Source organism: Mobula birostris, chromosome 6 (assembly GCF_030028105.1).
Source record: "Mobula birostris isolate sMobBir1 chromosome 6, sMobBir1.hap1, whole genome shotgun sequence".
In the NCBI taxonomy this organism is placed as follows: domain Eukaryota; kingdom Metazoa; phylum Chordata; class Chondrichthyes; order Myliobatiformes; family Myliobatidae; genus Mobula; species Mobula birostris.
Genome location: NC_092375.1, coordinates 102,479,876 through 102,494,315, shown reverse-complemented (window position 1 = coordinate 102,494,315; position 14,440 = coordinate 102,479,876). Strand labels below are relative to the sequence as shown.

The 14,440-nt window shown below is 44.8% G+C and overlaps 1 protein-coding gene across 2 annotated transcripts in view; it reads left to right on the top strand.

Moving 5' to 3' along the window:
- The first annotated feature begins 3,345 nt into the window (after nt 1-3,345).
- adcy5 (adenylate cyclase 5) overlaps nt 3,346-14,440 on the top strand; it is a 396,314-nt gene continuing 385,219 nt past the window's right edge. Inside the window, exons 1-2 of one of the 2 annotated variants that reach the window (XM_072260948.1) lie at nt 3,346-3,681; nt 3,798-5,570. In XM_072260948.1, coding sequence (XP_072117049.1) covers nt 4,665-5,570 — 906 coding nt within the window. In that variant the 5' untranslated portion in view covers nt 3,346-3,681; nt 3,798-4,664. Of the gene's footprint in view, nt 5,571-14,440 lie in introns of both variants that reach the window. The other variant, XM_072260947.1, reaches the window with a different exon arrangement.

Below are 14,440 nucleotides of genomic sequence, written 5' to 3'. Positions count from 1 at the left end.
ACCTTCCAGTTTGTACTCCTTGTCCTCCCACCACTTTCTTATTCTGACATCTTTCCCCTTCATTTCTGGTCATGAAGCCCAAAACGTTGACTGTTTATTCATTTCCATGGATGATGTGTGACCTGTTGAGCTCCTCCAGCATTTTGTGTGTGTTGTTGTTGGAAGAATTCAGAGGAAAAGGAATAGTTGATGTTTCATGACCACATATGCAGCTTGACCCACTGGGTTCCTCCAGTAGTTTGTTCTTTGCTCCAGAACACAGCATCTGTGGTCTTTGTTTCTCCTCTTAACTAGCCTGACCTGATCTCCAATACCCAGAACCTCTTACACTAGGGACAGTAGGCACTGCAGAACACCTCCAGCAGCTGGCTCCTCCTCAAGCCACACTGCATCGTGAGGTGGAAGACTGATCCATCACCTTCATGTGTAGAGTCGTAAAGTATGATGACATAGCAATTAGCGTCACACTTTACTGTGTCAGCAATCTCCAAACGGTGTTCAATTCCCGCCACTGTCCGTATAGAGTTTGCACCTTCTCCCCCACTGCAAGGCTTTCCTCCAGGTGCTGTGGTTTCCTCCCACATTTAAAAGACGTATGGGTTAGCGTTAGTAAATTATGGGCATGCTATGCTGGAGCTGGAATCATGGCAACACTTATGGGCTGCTCCCCCCATATCCTTGGGCAGTGTTTGTCATTGATGCAAACAATGTACTTCACTGAAAATGTGGCAAATAAAGTTAATCTTTAAAATCTTTGCACAGCACAAAAACAGGCCTTCAGCCCAATGTGTCCATACTGACCTTCATACCCATCTACACTGCTCCAATTTGCCTGCATTAGATGCATATCCTTCTCTGCTTTGCATATACGCCTGCCAGGCAACGAAAAATAAAACCAAGTTGCCAAGATAAGTGGTAGGGGTAGGTACAATTGCACTCTACACTCACCTCCACAGATGTTGCCTGATCTGCTGAATTCCTGCAGCATTTTGTGTGTGTTACCCTCACACACAACTCACTCTCGCCCTCTGTCTAGTTCCCATCCCTCCCTTTCACTTTCTACCTTCCTCTCCAATCAGATTCCATCACCTGCAGCCCTTTGTTGCCTCCACCTATCACCTTTCAGCCTCTGTCGTTACCTCCACTCTTCCTTTTTCCATCTATCATCCCTCCTGTCTACATCTGCTCTTCATTTCCCTCCTGTCCCTCTCACCTCAATATTCTGCTTGTCTTATCTCGAACCTCTCAGTTCTGGTACAGGCTCTCAGAGTGAATCATCCACCGCTCCTCTACCTCCATAGATGCTGCCTGATCCACTAAGTTCCCCCAGCTGCTCTTTCTTTCTTGCTCTGAATCCAGTATTGTTTACTGTCATTTCAGTACACAAGAGTAAAGGAAAACAAAAGATCTGATGCAGCGCAAAAAAACTCCATAAGATAAAGACCACAATAGATACAAATACAAACAATAACTTATATACATGGATTGACTATATGTCCACAAAGTGATGCTAGGTACAGGAGTGTCTGCACGTAAGGTGACTCTTACAGAAATTATAAAGTGGGGGTTGTAGAGGGGCGAGTTAGTGGGTGGATGTGTTGATCAGCCTTACTACTTGGGGAAAGTAACTGCTTTTGAGTCTGGTGGTCCTGGTGTGGATACTACGTAGCCTCCTCCCTGATGGCAATGGGATAAACAGTCCATGAGTAAGATGGTGAGATCCTTCATGACGTTACTGACCCTTTTCCAGCAACTTTCTGTATGCCTTTGATTTAATAAATAAGTTAATTAATAAACAGCGAGATTTGTTCTGTGCAGCAGTACAGCGCAAAACATAAAAATCGCTATTAATTTATGATAAATAGACAAGTAAATAAATAGTGTGAAAGAGGAATAGTGAGGCCGAGTTCATGGACCATTCAGAAATCTGATAGTGGAGGGGAAGAAGCTGTTCCAAAAACACTGAGGCAAATCTTCAGGCTCCTGAATCTCCTCTCCACGGAAGTAAGCAGAGTCCACGAGGAGCTGTCGTGGTGGAGAGGTGGTGAGTTCCCGTGATCCTGGAGTGAAGCTGTCTGGAGTTTAACCCCCTGGCACTTAGCTGCTGGTAGGGTCGAATAAGGCGGTAAGGTCGAAGGGGAGGGTCCAAAGAGTGATCCCGATGGTAGTGATGAATAGAGGGCATGTTTTCACCCTGACACTATTGCAGACCTCCCTTTTTACTTTTTACATCTTCCTCTCCTGTGCACCTTGAAACTTCCTATACTGCTATTTATTTTCCATTTCTGATGAAAGCTCACCAATGGCGTTTGTTTCTCCATGGATGCTGCCTGACCGGCATTTTCTGTTTTGCAAACCAAGCACTGTTGCAACTCTACAAAACCCTGGATAGGCCACATTTGGAATATTGTGTTCGGTTCTGGTCACCTGCTTATCGGCAGGACATAGAAGCTTTATACAGAGTGCAGAGGAGATTTACCAGGATGCTTCCTGGAGTAGTGAACATGTCTTATGAGGAAAGGTTGAGCGAGTTGGGGTCTTTCTGTTTACAGCAAAGGAGGGTGAGAGGTCCTAGAACACTAGAAAACAGAAAAGGCTCTTCAGCCCATCTATAGTGCATCCCAAACTCTTACTCTGTCGAGTAGATGACTTATCTGATAGAAACGTATAAGATGATAAGAGGCACAGATAGAGTGGACAGCTAGTGCCCTTCTCCCACGGAAAAAATGTCCAATATATAGGGGCATAATTTTAAGGAGGAAATTATAGGCGGTAAGGAATATTACACAGAGAATGGAGGGTGCGTGGAACACACTGCAGGGTGGAGATACAGGCAGATAGATTACGTGCATTTAAGAAACTCTTAGGAACATGGATGAAAGAAAATGGAGGGTTATGCAGGAGGGATGGATTAGATTAATAATTTGATTAAAAGGGCGGCATAACACCGTGGGCAGAACAGCCAGAACTGTGCTGTACTGTTCAATGTTCATTGATCGCCTAATATTTATTGCCGCCTTATGTTTAATGAATTTCGGGCTTATTCCCTGCTCCCCTCGCAAAGTTGGTTGCAATGATGTGGTTTGGCATCATGCGCCTGCAAAGGGTTAACCGGGGCGCCCAGTGCTTCTGTCAGTGAAGCACGCGAAGCCCCGCCTATAATCGCCGCAGTTAAACCTGATGAGCCACAGTGACGCAGACCACCCGCGGAGCTCGGCCAATCGAGAAGCTGCGAAAGACATCAAAGGCAGGCGGTAGACCAATGAGAGCAGAGAGGAGGCGGACTCTCTTCTGTAGCCAGGCGGGGGTATTTGGCCCTAGATCAAGTTTGGTTGGCAGGCAGCAGAAAGCGGGTGCGCAGACCCGATTGCCAGTGTCCATTGCAACCACAATGTAGACACGACTGGCTCAGTTCAATCAATTTATCTCTCTCTCCCCCCCCCTTATTTTTGCAAAATAAGTGCTTTATTTCTTTCGATGCTCTTCCTCTCCACGGATCACTGGACCCGTGCAAAGCCCCTGAAAAAATCAATTTCGAACCATTCCGGAGCAAAGGAGACGGACTGTATTTGATGCCTGGAAATATTGCTGTCTACATTTCGTTGCAAACTACAGGATTGCTTTGAATCTGCAAACGGACAACAACGACAAAAAATAAAAGTAACATCTGCCACTCACAATGTGAGTCTTCTGTTTAATATACACACCGCAGCGATGTGTTAATGCGTCTGCTGCTGAATGTTGTAGTCTTTCTTGTAAGTCGAGGCTGATTCGGTGTCCGGCTTTGTTTGCTGTAGGGCCGCGGAAGAGGAGGGGATACAATGTCTCGAATCGAGGGAATGAGGCCGAGCTGATCACCCTGTCTGATGTGCATCGGTGAAGCATCTGACACTGCCTCCAGTCTTGGTTTCACCGTAGAAAAGATTACCACGTTTCGTCCGCCAGTTCTGCACGCTCCGCCCAGACAGGACAGACGATCAATGGTCATTACTCTTCCCCCTTTCAGTTACAAGGATGAAGAATTTAAAGCAACATAACTACTTCCCAGTAAGGAAAGGGAAAGGGTGATAACCGAAAGAAACACATTACTTATAGGACTACAACAGAAAAAACTCCTAAGTTTCCTGGGATCCGCGCCATCGAGTCTGTGGATCATTTATTGTGGAATTAACTCACGGAATCGAACCTTCTCGGGACGGACTGCTGCTTTGTTTTATGTTCCTGCATTGCAAGACCATCAGCTTTTATTTTAACCAGTGAACATTTGTTTAGTGTTGGATAAGGCGGAGATGGAGCCGACTACCGGAATCCTTTATACCTAAATTTCAGCAAGAATCACCGGTGAGAATATTTTGAGATTACTGTCCCAGTATAAAAAAGGAGCGGCGTTGCAAAAGAGAGAGAGAGAAAGGGCTGGAATTTTGGGACTCGCGTTGGGGTAAATGGAATTGGAAGAGGAGAGGATTTGACACGGTGGGTGGACCAAGAAGAGGCAAAAAACCCCAGTAATCCACCTGAAAGTTTGTGTGAGGAGGGTGATAAAGGAAACGCGTTGCTGTGAGGATGGTGAAGCAGTTCAGCTTGGCCTGATCCAAGGAGGGGAAAAGAGAGGGAGTTTTTGGCTGGCCGTTGAGCAGTTGCCGAGACAAAGGGTGCCCGAGACCATGTCGAGGGCGAACAGTGTGAGCCCGCCCGGCGTTGGAGCGCAGCAGCTCACCGAGCACCGTGCGGCTTGGGCAGAGGGCAGCCCGGAATCCCGAGCCAACGGTGCGCCGACCTCGGGCCAGAGCCGCGACAAGCGCTGGAGGGAGGTGGGCGATGCCGACGGTCCGGGGGGCTTCGCGGGAAAGAGCTGCAGGACGAGCCTGAGGTCCAAGCCGGCTTGGCAGGAGGAAGCGGGCAGAGAGAGGGCGGCGGCGGGTAGCCGCAGCAACGTGGTCCGCCTGGACGGTGAGGTGAGACCCAGGTCGGTGGAAGTGGGGCTGGAGGAGGGGGCCCGCTCCCGGCTGGCCGACGTGGACTCCTCGGCCTCGGATGTGGACCTGTCGTTTGCCGACTGCTGTAACGGGCTCCTCCGTATCCTCCAGTCCAAGAAATTCCAATCGGAAAAGCTGGAGAGACTGTACCAGCGCTACTTCTTTCGCCTCAACCAGAGTAGCCTGACCATGCTGATGGCCGTCCTCCTGCTCCTTTGCGCGGTCATGCTGGTTTTCTACTGCGTCGCGGGCGGCCGCCATCTGGCCTACCTGCTGGTGCTAGGCTCCTCCATGCTCCTCATCCTGCTTCTGATTGTGCTGTGCAACCGCAACTCCTTCCACCAGGACCACATGTGGGTCATCTGCTACCTGGTGGTGGCCGTTATGCTGGCCGTGCAGGTCGTGGGCGTGCTGCAGGTCGAGCCCCGCGCCGCCTCTGAGGGCGTCTGGTGGACCGTGTTTTTCATCTACATCATCTACACCCTACTCCCCATTCGCATGAGAGCGGCGGTGATCAGCGGCATCCTCCTCTCCGCTATCCACCTGGGCATCTCCTGGAGGAGGAACCAGGCTGACTCCTTCCTGTGGAAGCAGGTAAGATCATAAGGCCCCCAAGGCCGGATTGAAACCCTCCCCACTGCCAGTTCGTTTGGTTGTCATTTGTATGTGTGCGGTTGGCTGGGAGCAGATCAGGTCTCTGGTTCAATTTTCGGTGGACAGGAATGTGGCCGAACAATCAACAGTGACTGGGGAAAGCCGAGGCATTGCCCGTGTTTAAAGATATATGCAGGTGTTCAATCTGTTCTTCAGGTTCTCCTGGTATCAAGGTGTTCAGTTTGATTTTGTTCAATTCGTCTTGGTATCAAAATGTGTATTCTGATCTTCTTCAGGTCCTCTTGGTATCAAGATTCTTCATGTTAGTTTAGTCTTGGTTCAGTGTGATCTTGTTCAAGTTCTCTAATATCAAGATGTTCGGTGTGATTTTGTCACGTTCCCCTGGTATCAAGGTGTTCAGTTGGATGTTCATTTCCTCATGGTATGAAGACGTTCAGTATGATCTTGTGTAGCCACAACTTCGGGAAACACTGTCTTCGAGTGGCTCTGAAGTATGCAATGTACTAAGTGCAAAGAATGGAATGTCCTGCAAAAGTGGGCGTGAGTTTTCTTGGTCAGCCGACGGTGAAGGGATGGCTTTGTTGGAACCTGTTTATGTGTAATGTGGGGAAGCTTCCGTGGGGTTGCATACTTTTGCAGTGAATCTGCTATTTTCCAGAATTGGATGTATGGAACTCTGATATCAAACACCCATCATTCTTCCTAATCTGCATGTTCCTGATGCTGTTATTCTTCTGTATAATAAGTTACTTGCACGAGTTGCTAATCCTATAAACACATTGTATGGAATTGCTGAGGGAAGGTGTTCTGAATGGGGCTAACCACTGTCTCAACTAACCACATTTCTCCCAGGGCTATTTGCTAAACCTGGTTGCTGTTCATGTCATATCATCTTACCTTAAAAGTCTAGGCATGTTACCAAATGGTTGGTGTGAAGGTTGGCTGGTCTTCCAACTCTTAATTGTTGAGTTGGGTTAGGGAATGTCACCATCCATTTGGCAAAATCTTGCAAAGAGTTTTTCTTTTTGTCTATGTATGTTGTAAAGATATTGATGGAAAGCAATTGGGTTGACTTTACTGGTAAGTCCTGCAGCTAATCAAGCTGCCCGGTGTGTTTCTCAAAAGGAGGATTGCCCTGTAATTCTGGTGAGAAGTCAACACATTTGTAAAAATTGAGTATTTTCCTTCCCCTTCTCCACCTTCTGTGACTGTTGTGACCACTAACATTGCACATCCCAAACCGGAGAGATCAGCAGACTCTTTCTTTTAGAGAGCGTGCCAACCCTTTGGTCAGCATTGTTCACCCAGTCACAGGATACATTCTGTGACCGTTTGCTGAAAACTGACATTGTTAGATTCTCCTTGGTGGAGCTCAGGGACCCCTCAATTATCATTGAAAGCACTGAGGCTGTTCCTATGTGTGTCATCTGTATAACCTGCCCCAGCAAAATTGTCACACTGCACCATTCTTGCCCTCACTCCAGTGGTTGATGATCTGATTCAGTTTCATCCAGAAGATGTGGGGACCTGGGAATGGAGAAGTAACGTGGTGTAGACTTTACCAAAAGCTGGGAGATGTCACCAGATACAGGAAACCAGCTTCTACTGCTATTTCTTCCCTTCATCTCATGGCACAAAATAAACAGATTTTTTTTTTTTGCTCAAGTGTAATCTCTTGCAGTTTTCCTATTGATCCTGACTAGAACTTATTATAGACCATAGGTTCCATAAATCCTGCGGTTTTTCACATGTTCTGTGTGCATTATTCGTTGCTATGTGCTGGGTACCAATATACAAGAAAATGGTTCAGTGCGTGTACTAGTGTATTGTTCTCCTTTTGCTAAGAGATCTGTTCCACTGACATTTGCTTTAACTGAATTTCAATTTTACAAAAACTGTAGGAATTACAATTTAAGCATTTTAGTTGTTGCAGTTTTACTTGGATGCAGGTTGTTGACACTTGGTTTGCCATATCTTGTCCCTTTGGTTTCTTTGGGTGCTGTTTCTAGATTGATATGATGAAGTACTGAACAATGAATGTAGGTGTGGTGCTGAGGAAGAAAGAGAATGAGTGAAGTTATTTCACATGTGGATTCTGTCCATTGTGTACAAGTGCTAGTTACCCTCTCCCTTCCCCAGCCAAGGTATCATCTTCAAAACTGGTACATTGGAAAAACTGGAGATTTGCTGTGGGAGAAGTCTGATGTCAGTAGAGGTGGACCTCCCTCATACTCCAGAAGGAGAGGATGAATATGTTCAGATTCAGATTTATTTATTACATGTGCTGTCATTTGTGTTAACAACCAACACACCTTGTGTTGAGCTGGACACAGCCTGCAAGTGTCACCACATATTCTGGCATCAACATAGAATGCCAACAATGTGAAAGGGTAACAACCAAGCTTGCCCTTCAAAACTGGTCGTTCCAGCATGAATCACAATATAGCAAAACTGTTGCCTGCTTCCTAACCCAGTGACATTGAGGACAATTACAGCGGACACTCCCAAGTTTAAGGTGATGTATTGAAATAGGGGGATCAGATGGAAGCAAATGGAATCTTCTTTATTCAATTAAATTCTACTACAAGTTGCCATGTAATTGAAAAGCATTTTGATTGATGTCCTCTAGAATGATAAACCTTAGTCTGCTGCATTCTTGGCTCCTCATTTCAAATAGAGTTCTGACATCAATAACTATATGCCTCATTAGACCTATTAGATGCCTGGCTGTGGAAGTCCATGAGGAAGGGATTTTTTAAAAATGAACTCCCAAGGTGTAACTTGTTACATTAGTGTTTTTTCTTCCTCAGCAAGGAAATAATGAAGTATCTGGTGTCTCATAAATACCACAATTATTGGCTTTCCAAAACAGCTGTGTAAGAGGTAGGCCTGATGCCTGGCTCTAGGCCCCAATGCCATGGTGCGTTACCATGGAAACATCATCTCTGCTTCTCAGTCTCCAATCCTGCAGCAAAATAAACATGTTCCTTTCTTGACTGAGGATGTGTGGGCGGGTAAGTATAATGTTAATGGAGTGCGGAGGTGGGAGGGGAGAGGGGGTGGAGGCACATTGGTACTGTCAGGTCAATACATGAGGGGAAAAAACAGCCAATTTGATATATTAAAAAATTCTGTACTTCAGTGAATGCTTTATTTATTTCACCATTTCCTGCAGTATATGCATGTTAATCTTTTTATTCGTTTACTTACTGACATATTGTAAGTAACTTCTCGTTCCCATTTGCTGGTGCCTCTCAAAAGAGCCATAGCCATCAGTTAGTCATAGCCATGGCCCTCTGATACTCATGAAGCATGTTATAGATTGCACACGTGTGTTTAACATCCCCCCCGCCCTTCAAAGGCAATCAGAATTACATTCCCGTGTGTGAGGCGAGTCATAGCTGGGATGGAAAGACCACAACCATCTCAGCATAACTCAGTCTGCTCCTGCCTAATGTGCACATTCCACAGAGATTGTTGAATAGATTTCAGTTAAGATGGGAATAAGTGTTACCATCCACTGTTCTCACCTTCAGCTAGTTTGCAGAAAATGATTGTGGCTCCCAGCTTTTTGTGCTTGAAGTCAGTCTACCATTTACTTACCTTTCATTTTTGGTTTGTTGTGGTGGTTCTGTATGTCTTCAGTTCCAGTTTGAGCATCTCCTTCTACAGACTGGAGTGGGCATGTTTTGCATGCAGGAAGTCCCATTATGGTGGAAATTATGTGCCTGTTACGGTGTTTACGAGCATTTGCCAGTTACATTGTGTTAATCCCAGTGATTGAAAATGAAGATTTGTCTAGATTTGCCTCATTTGTATCAAGACCTTAAAGGACTTTAGCAATGAAAAATTGCAACTGCTCTTCAGACATCCCATAAGCAACACAGCCCCTTTGATAAAGAGAGTGAATTTCATTTAGTTCATTGCAAATCCAACAAGTTGCTACTTCAGTCAGGACACTTTGCAGAAGAGACTGTTTCTTCCATTTAGCCAACAGATAATGTAAAGAACGGAGTTGATATATGTACACCATGCTTTGTGTTGGACACTGCTGCAGCAGTGTTCGAGAACAATTGAGGTTATAAGTATGAAGCAAGCTGCTCTTCAATGACTCATGGAACTTGCAACCATGTGGATGTCAGGATTTAGTCAGGTTGCTCATCTCTGTACCATCTCTACAAGCACGTTATTGTAACTCTTGAGTTCTGGTGCCCATAGCTGGGTGTTTACTGAGTGTGGTCTGGCCGCTGTAGTGTGCTTCCTCTTTAGTTCATCCTGCAGTGATTTACAAGGAAAAGCAATGATAGAGTATGTTGAGAAGGTCAGAATAACTTCTTACTGTAACCAAAGAAGAATGTTCCACTGAGCATTAGACATAGCAATTCAAGAAATGTTGAACATCTCCAAATTAGGCTTCCAACAGCAGTGTTGCAACCTTGAAACTCTCCCTCAATCCTTGTCTATAGGAGAACGAGATCCATGTGAATTCCTCTCTATATAGATATTCATATGACTGGGGAAGCAGTCGTAGGACAAAGAACAGTACAGTACTGGAACAGACCCTTTGGCCCATGTTCGTCTGTGCTGACTGTGATGCGTATTAAACTAATTGGAACATAGTGCAATCACGGCTGGACACAAGGTTAACAATTTTTTTCAGGCGCATTAGGAGAACAGTGTTAATGGCAATGATGAAACTGATTAAGAAGGCATATGGAATTCTTGCCTTTATTAGACGAGGCATGGAGTTCAAAAGTCAGGAAGTTGTTTTGCAGCTTTATCTAGTTAGGCTGCATCTTGAGTATTGTATACAGTTCTGGTCACCCCATTGTAGGAAGGAAGTTGAGGCTTTGGAGAGGGCACAGAAGAGGTTTACCACAATTAGAAGGCATGTGCTATAATGAGTGGTTGTTTTCTCTGGAGCGGCGGAGAATAAGGGGAGATCTGATAGAGGCTTAGTAAGGCATAGATAGAGTAGACAGACTGCATCTTTTTTCTAGGGTTGAAATTGCTAATAGCAGAGGGCATGAATTTAAGGTAAGAGGGGGTAATTTTAAAGGAGACGTGAGGGGCAAATGTTTTACACAGAGAGCGGTGCATCCCTGGAATGTGCTGCCTGGGGTGGTGGTAGAGGCAGATACATTAGGGACTTTTAAGAGGTATTTAGATAGGCAGATGAATGTGAAGAAAATGAAAGAATGTGGACATTGTGTAGGCAGAAAGGCTTCGTTAGTTGGCCATTTGCTTACTAATTTTAGTTGGTTTGGCAAACAGTGTGGGCTGAGAGACCTGTTTCTGTGCTGTACTGTTCTATGTTCTGTGATATCGAGGAATGTAGAAAGATGTCATATGCCCATTCGGACATTTCTGGCTCCTAGGAGAGCGTTTCTCCTCTGTTTATTTCCCGACATACCTGCGACTTTTTCTTTCATGCAGCCTATCAATTCCCATTTGACTCATTTCAGCATCTCTCTACATCGAGGGTATGGGTGGAGATACATCTCTACCAAAGCAGGGGTAAGGCACTCTTTCCTTCCAGTAGCCTGCAGGTCACATTTGGGTGAGGTTTAGCACCTGCTTAGCCTGCCATCTGGGTCAGGCGAAACCATGGGAGCAGGTGGTGGGTGGTCATATGAGCAGAGGGCGAATATCACAAGTACTTGCTATGTGACCACTGACACCAGGCAGACAATCTTGAAGAGTATTGATAATGGCTGGGGTCACCCATCTTGTATAGCCACTGCCCAGAAGAAGGCAATGGCAAACCACTTCTTTTGGAAAAATTTGCGAAGAACATTCATGGTCATGCCCATGTCATATGACAGGGCACATCATGATGGTGATGACATAGAGGGTAACTCGTAGGAGACAGTTAACTTATCATCATTTGAGGTATGTACAAGGAGTATTGCCACAAGAAATTAGCATCCATCGTCAAGGACCCTGACCATCAAGGCCGTATCAGGCAGGAGGAACGGGATCCTTGGGTCCCACACCACCAGGTTTAGAAACAGCTTTTACCCTATAACCATCAGGCTCCTGAGCCAGTGTGGATAACTTCACCTACCTCAATGCTGAACTGACTTCACAGCATGTAGACTCATTTTCAAGGACTCTACTACACAGTTTACTCTGTTTAATTTGTTTAAATTGTTCACTTTGAAAAAAATTGTATTTCTCTTTTTCAAACTGTCTATCTTTGTTACTTAGTTTTTCATGCATTTTATCGTATTTCTTTATTTTCCTCTAAATAATTGCAAGGAAACACACTTCAAGGTAGTATGTGGTGATATGTAGGTATTTTGGTATTAAATTAACTTTGAATCAGAGCATTAGAGCTTCATAGTTCCAGGGACTAGGGGTTTGGTCCTGATCTCTGCTCCTGTCTATCTGGAATATGCACATTGTCCCTGTGTGACCAAACACTGACGAGCAGTCCTGATAGCTACACATTTAATTTGAATGCCATTCAGTAAACCTATGCTTGGGTATTGCCAGGATACATTCAGCCCAATAGAAACGCTGAATTGGGAAATGAAATTACTTGCCCTGGATCCTCAGTAACTCATCAAAACTTTACCAATCAATTAATCATAGAGCATCACAACACAGAAACAAGCCCTTTAGCCAATTTAGTCCACGCCAAACTGTTATTCTGCCTAATCCCATCGACCTGTACCTGTATCATAGCCTCCCATATCCTTTCCATCCTTGTACTTATCCAAATCTTTCTTAAATGATGAAATTGAAACTGCATCTGCTACTTTTGAGAGCAGCTTGTTCCACACCCTTTGTCTCTATATCTCATGTCCTCACATACCAGTAACATCCTTTTAAATAGTCTTTGTACTCTTATTGATACTTTTCCTGTAGGTAGTTGACCAGAACTGCACACAATACTCCATATTAGGCCTCTCCAGCGTCCTGTACAACTTCAACATAAATCCCAACTCCTGCACTTGGTTTGGATCCCGCAACTCTGTTCAGGTGCGCTTTTGTGGGTCCTCTACTCAGTACTCTGATTGCTGAAGGCCAGTGTGCTGAAAGCTCTCATTACGACTCTATCTATCCATGACGACATTTTCAAAATTTGAAGTAAATTTATTATCAAAGTACATGTATATGACCGTATACAACTGAGATTCATTTTCTTGTGGGCATTCTCAATAAATCCAAAAGCTCTAATAGAGTCAATGAAAGACCACATCCAACAGAGCGGACAAACTATGCAAATACAAAAGGAAAAAAAGAAATAATAATAAATATAGAAATCGTGATGAAGAGTCCTTGAAAGTGAGTCCAAGATTGTGGGAACAGTTCAGTGATGGGGCAAATGAAGTTGAGTGATGTTATCTCCTCCGGTACTTTCAGGGGATTTTGATCTTTATTCCCAGATCCCTCTGTTTACCACATACCTCAGTAAATCCTATCCTGTTTTATCCTCCCAAAGTACAACACCTCACACTTGTCTGCATATAATGGGTCAGTCCTTGCAGCTGCTGATCTCATCAGCTAATAGAGCAAGTTTGCACATAGGAGGAACATTCGCAGCAGAGGTGAGTTGGGTGACTGGTCATATCTCAGTGGTGTCCATTGGCTAAGTTGCTTGTGTAGTTTCAGAATCATTCCCACACATCATCAGGCTGATAATTGAAGGTCAAAACTGGGACTTGTCTTACGTGCCTCTGGTTAATTCATTAATGTCCTCCCTTCACTGCTGAATGGATCAGTTGGTTCCATTTCTGTCTCTTTTGCAAGAAGCCTTCTAGTTCAAGGTCTACTCCTGAGAGTATGATACTGCTGCACTGTCCAGTGTAGCATCTCCCCTTCAGGATGATATGTTAAAACGAACTCCAATTGCTCTTCTCTGTGGATGTAAGTCCCATTTTACACAGAGTGGCAGGTGCATCCAGTGATGGTGGCAGCCTTAGAATACAAAGAGGTCCCTTTAGAACAGAGATGTGGAGGAATTTCTTTAGCCAGAGTTTGTTGAATTAGTGGAATTCATTGCCACAGACAGCCATGGAGGGCAAGTCATTTGGTATATCTAACACAAAGGTTTATAGATTCATGATTTGTAAGGGTGTCAAAGGTTGTGGGGAGAAGGCAGGAGACTGAGGTCATATGAGAATGAATTGGCCATGATAGAAGGGTGGATAAACTTAATGGACAGCATGGCCTAATTCTGCTCTTGTGTCTTGATTTTATGGACACATTTAAAAGACTCTTGGGCAAATGGATGAAAGAAAAATGGAGGGCACTGTGGGAAGGAAGGGTCAGATTGAGCTTGGATTAGGTTAAAAGGCTGGCACAACATTGTAGTCCAAAGAGCTATGCTATTTATTTATAGATACAGTGCAGAAGAGGTCCTTCTGCCCTTTGTACCGAATCTCCCAGCAATTGCTGATGACCCGGATTTAACCCTAACCTAATCATGAGACAACTTAAAAAGAGCAGTTAACCTATCTGGTACGTCTTTGGATTGTGGGTGGAAACCAGAGCACCTGGGGAAACCCATGCATTCCACAGGGAGGACGTACAAACTCCCCACAGAGGATGCTGGGATTGAACTCCAACATCCCAAACAGCAATAGCGTTGTGCTAATCGCTGTTCTACCTTGGTACCCTACGTAGTCGTTGTCCTGTGATTAGATTAGGGTTAAACAAGTGGGTTGCAGGGCTGTGCAGCTTCTTGACTGGAAGAGTCTGTTTGAGGCTCTGTCTCTAAATAAGGTAACAGATAAAACTTTATCACTGTCTGCTGATGAAGGAGGATGTGCACACAATATACTAAACTGAAGATACGAAGGGTGATTAATAAGTTCGTGGCCTAAGGTAGAAGAAGTCAA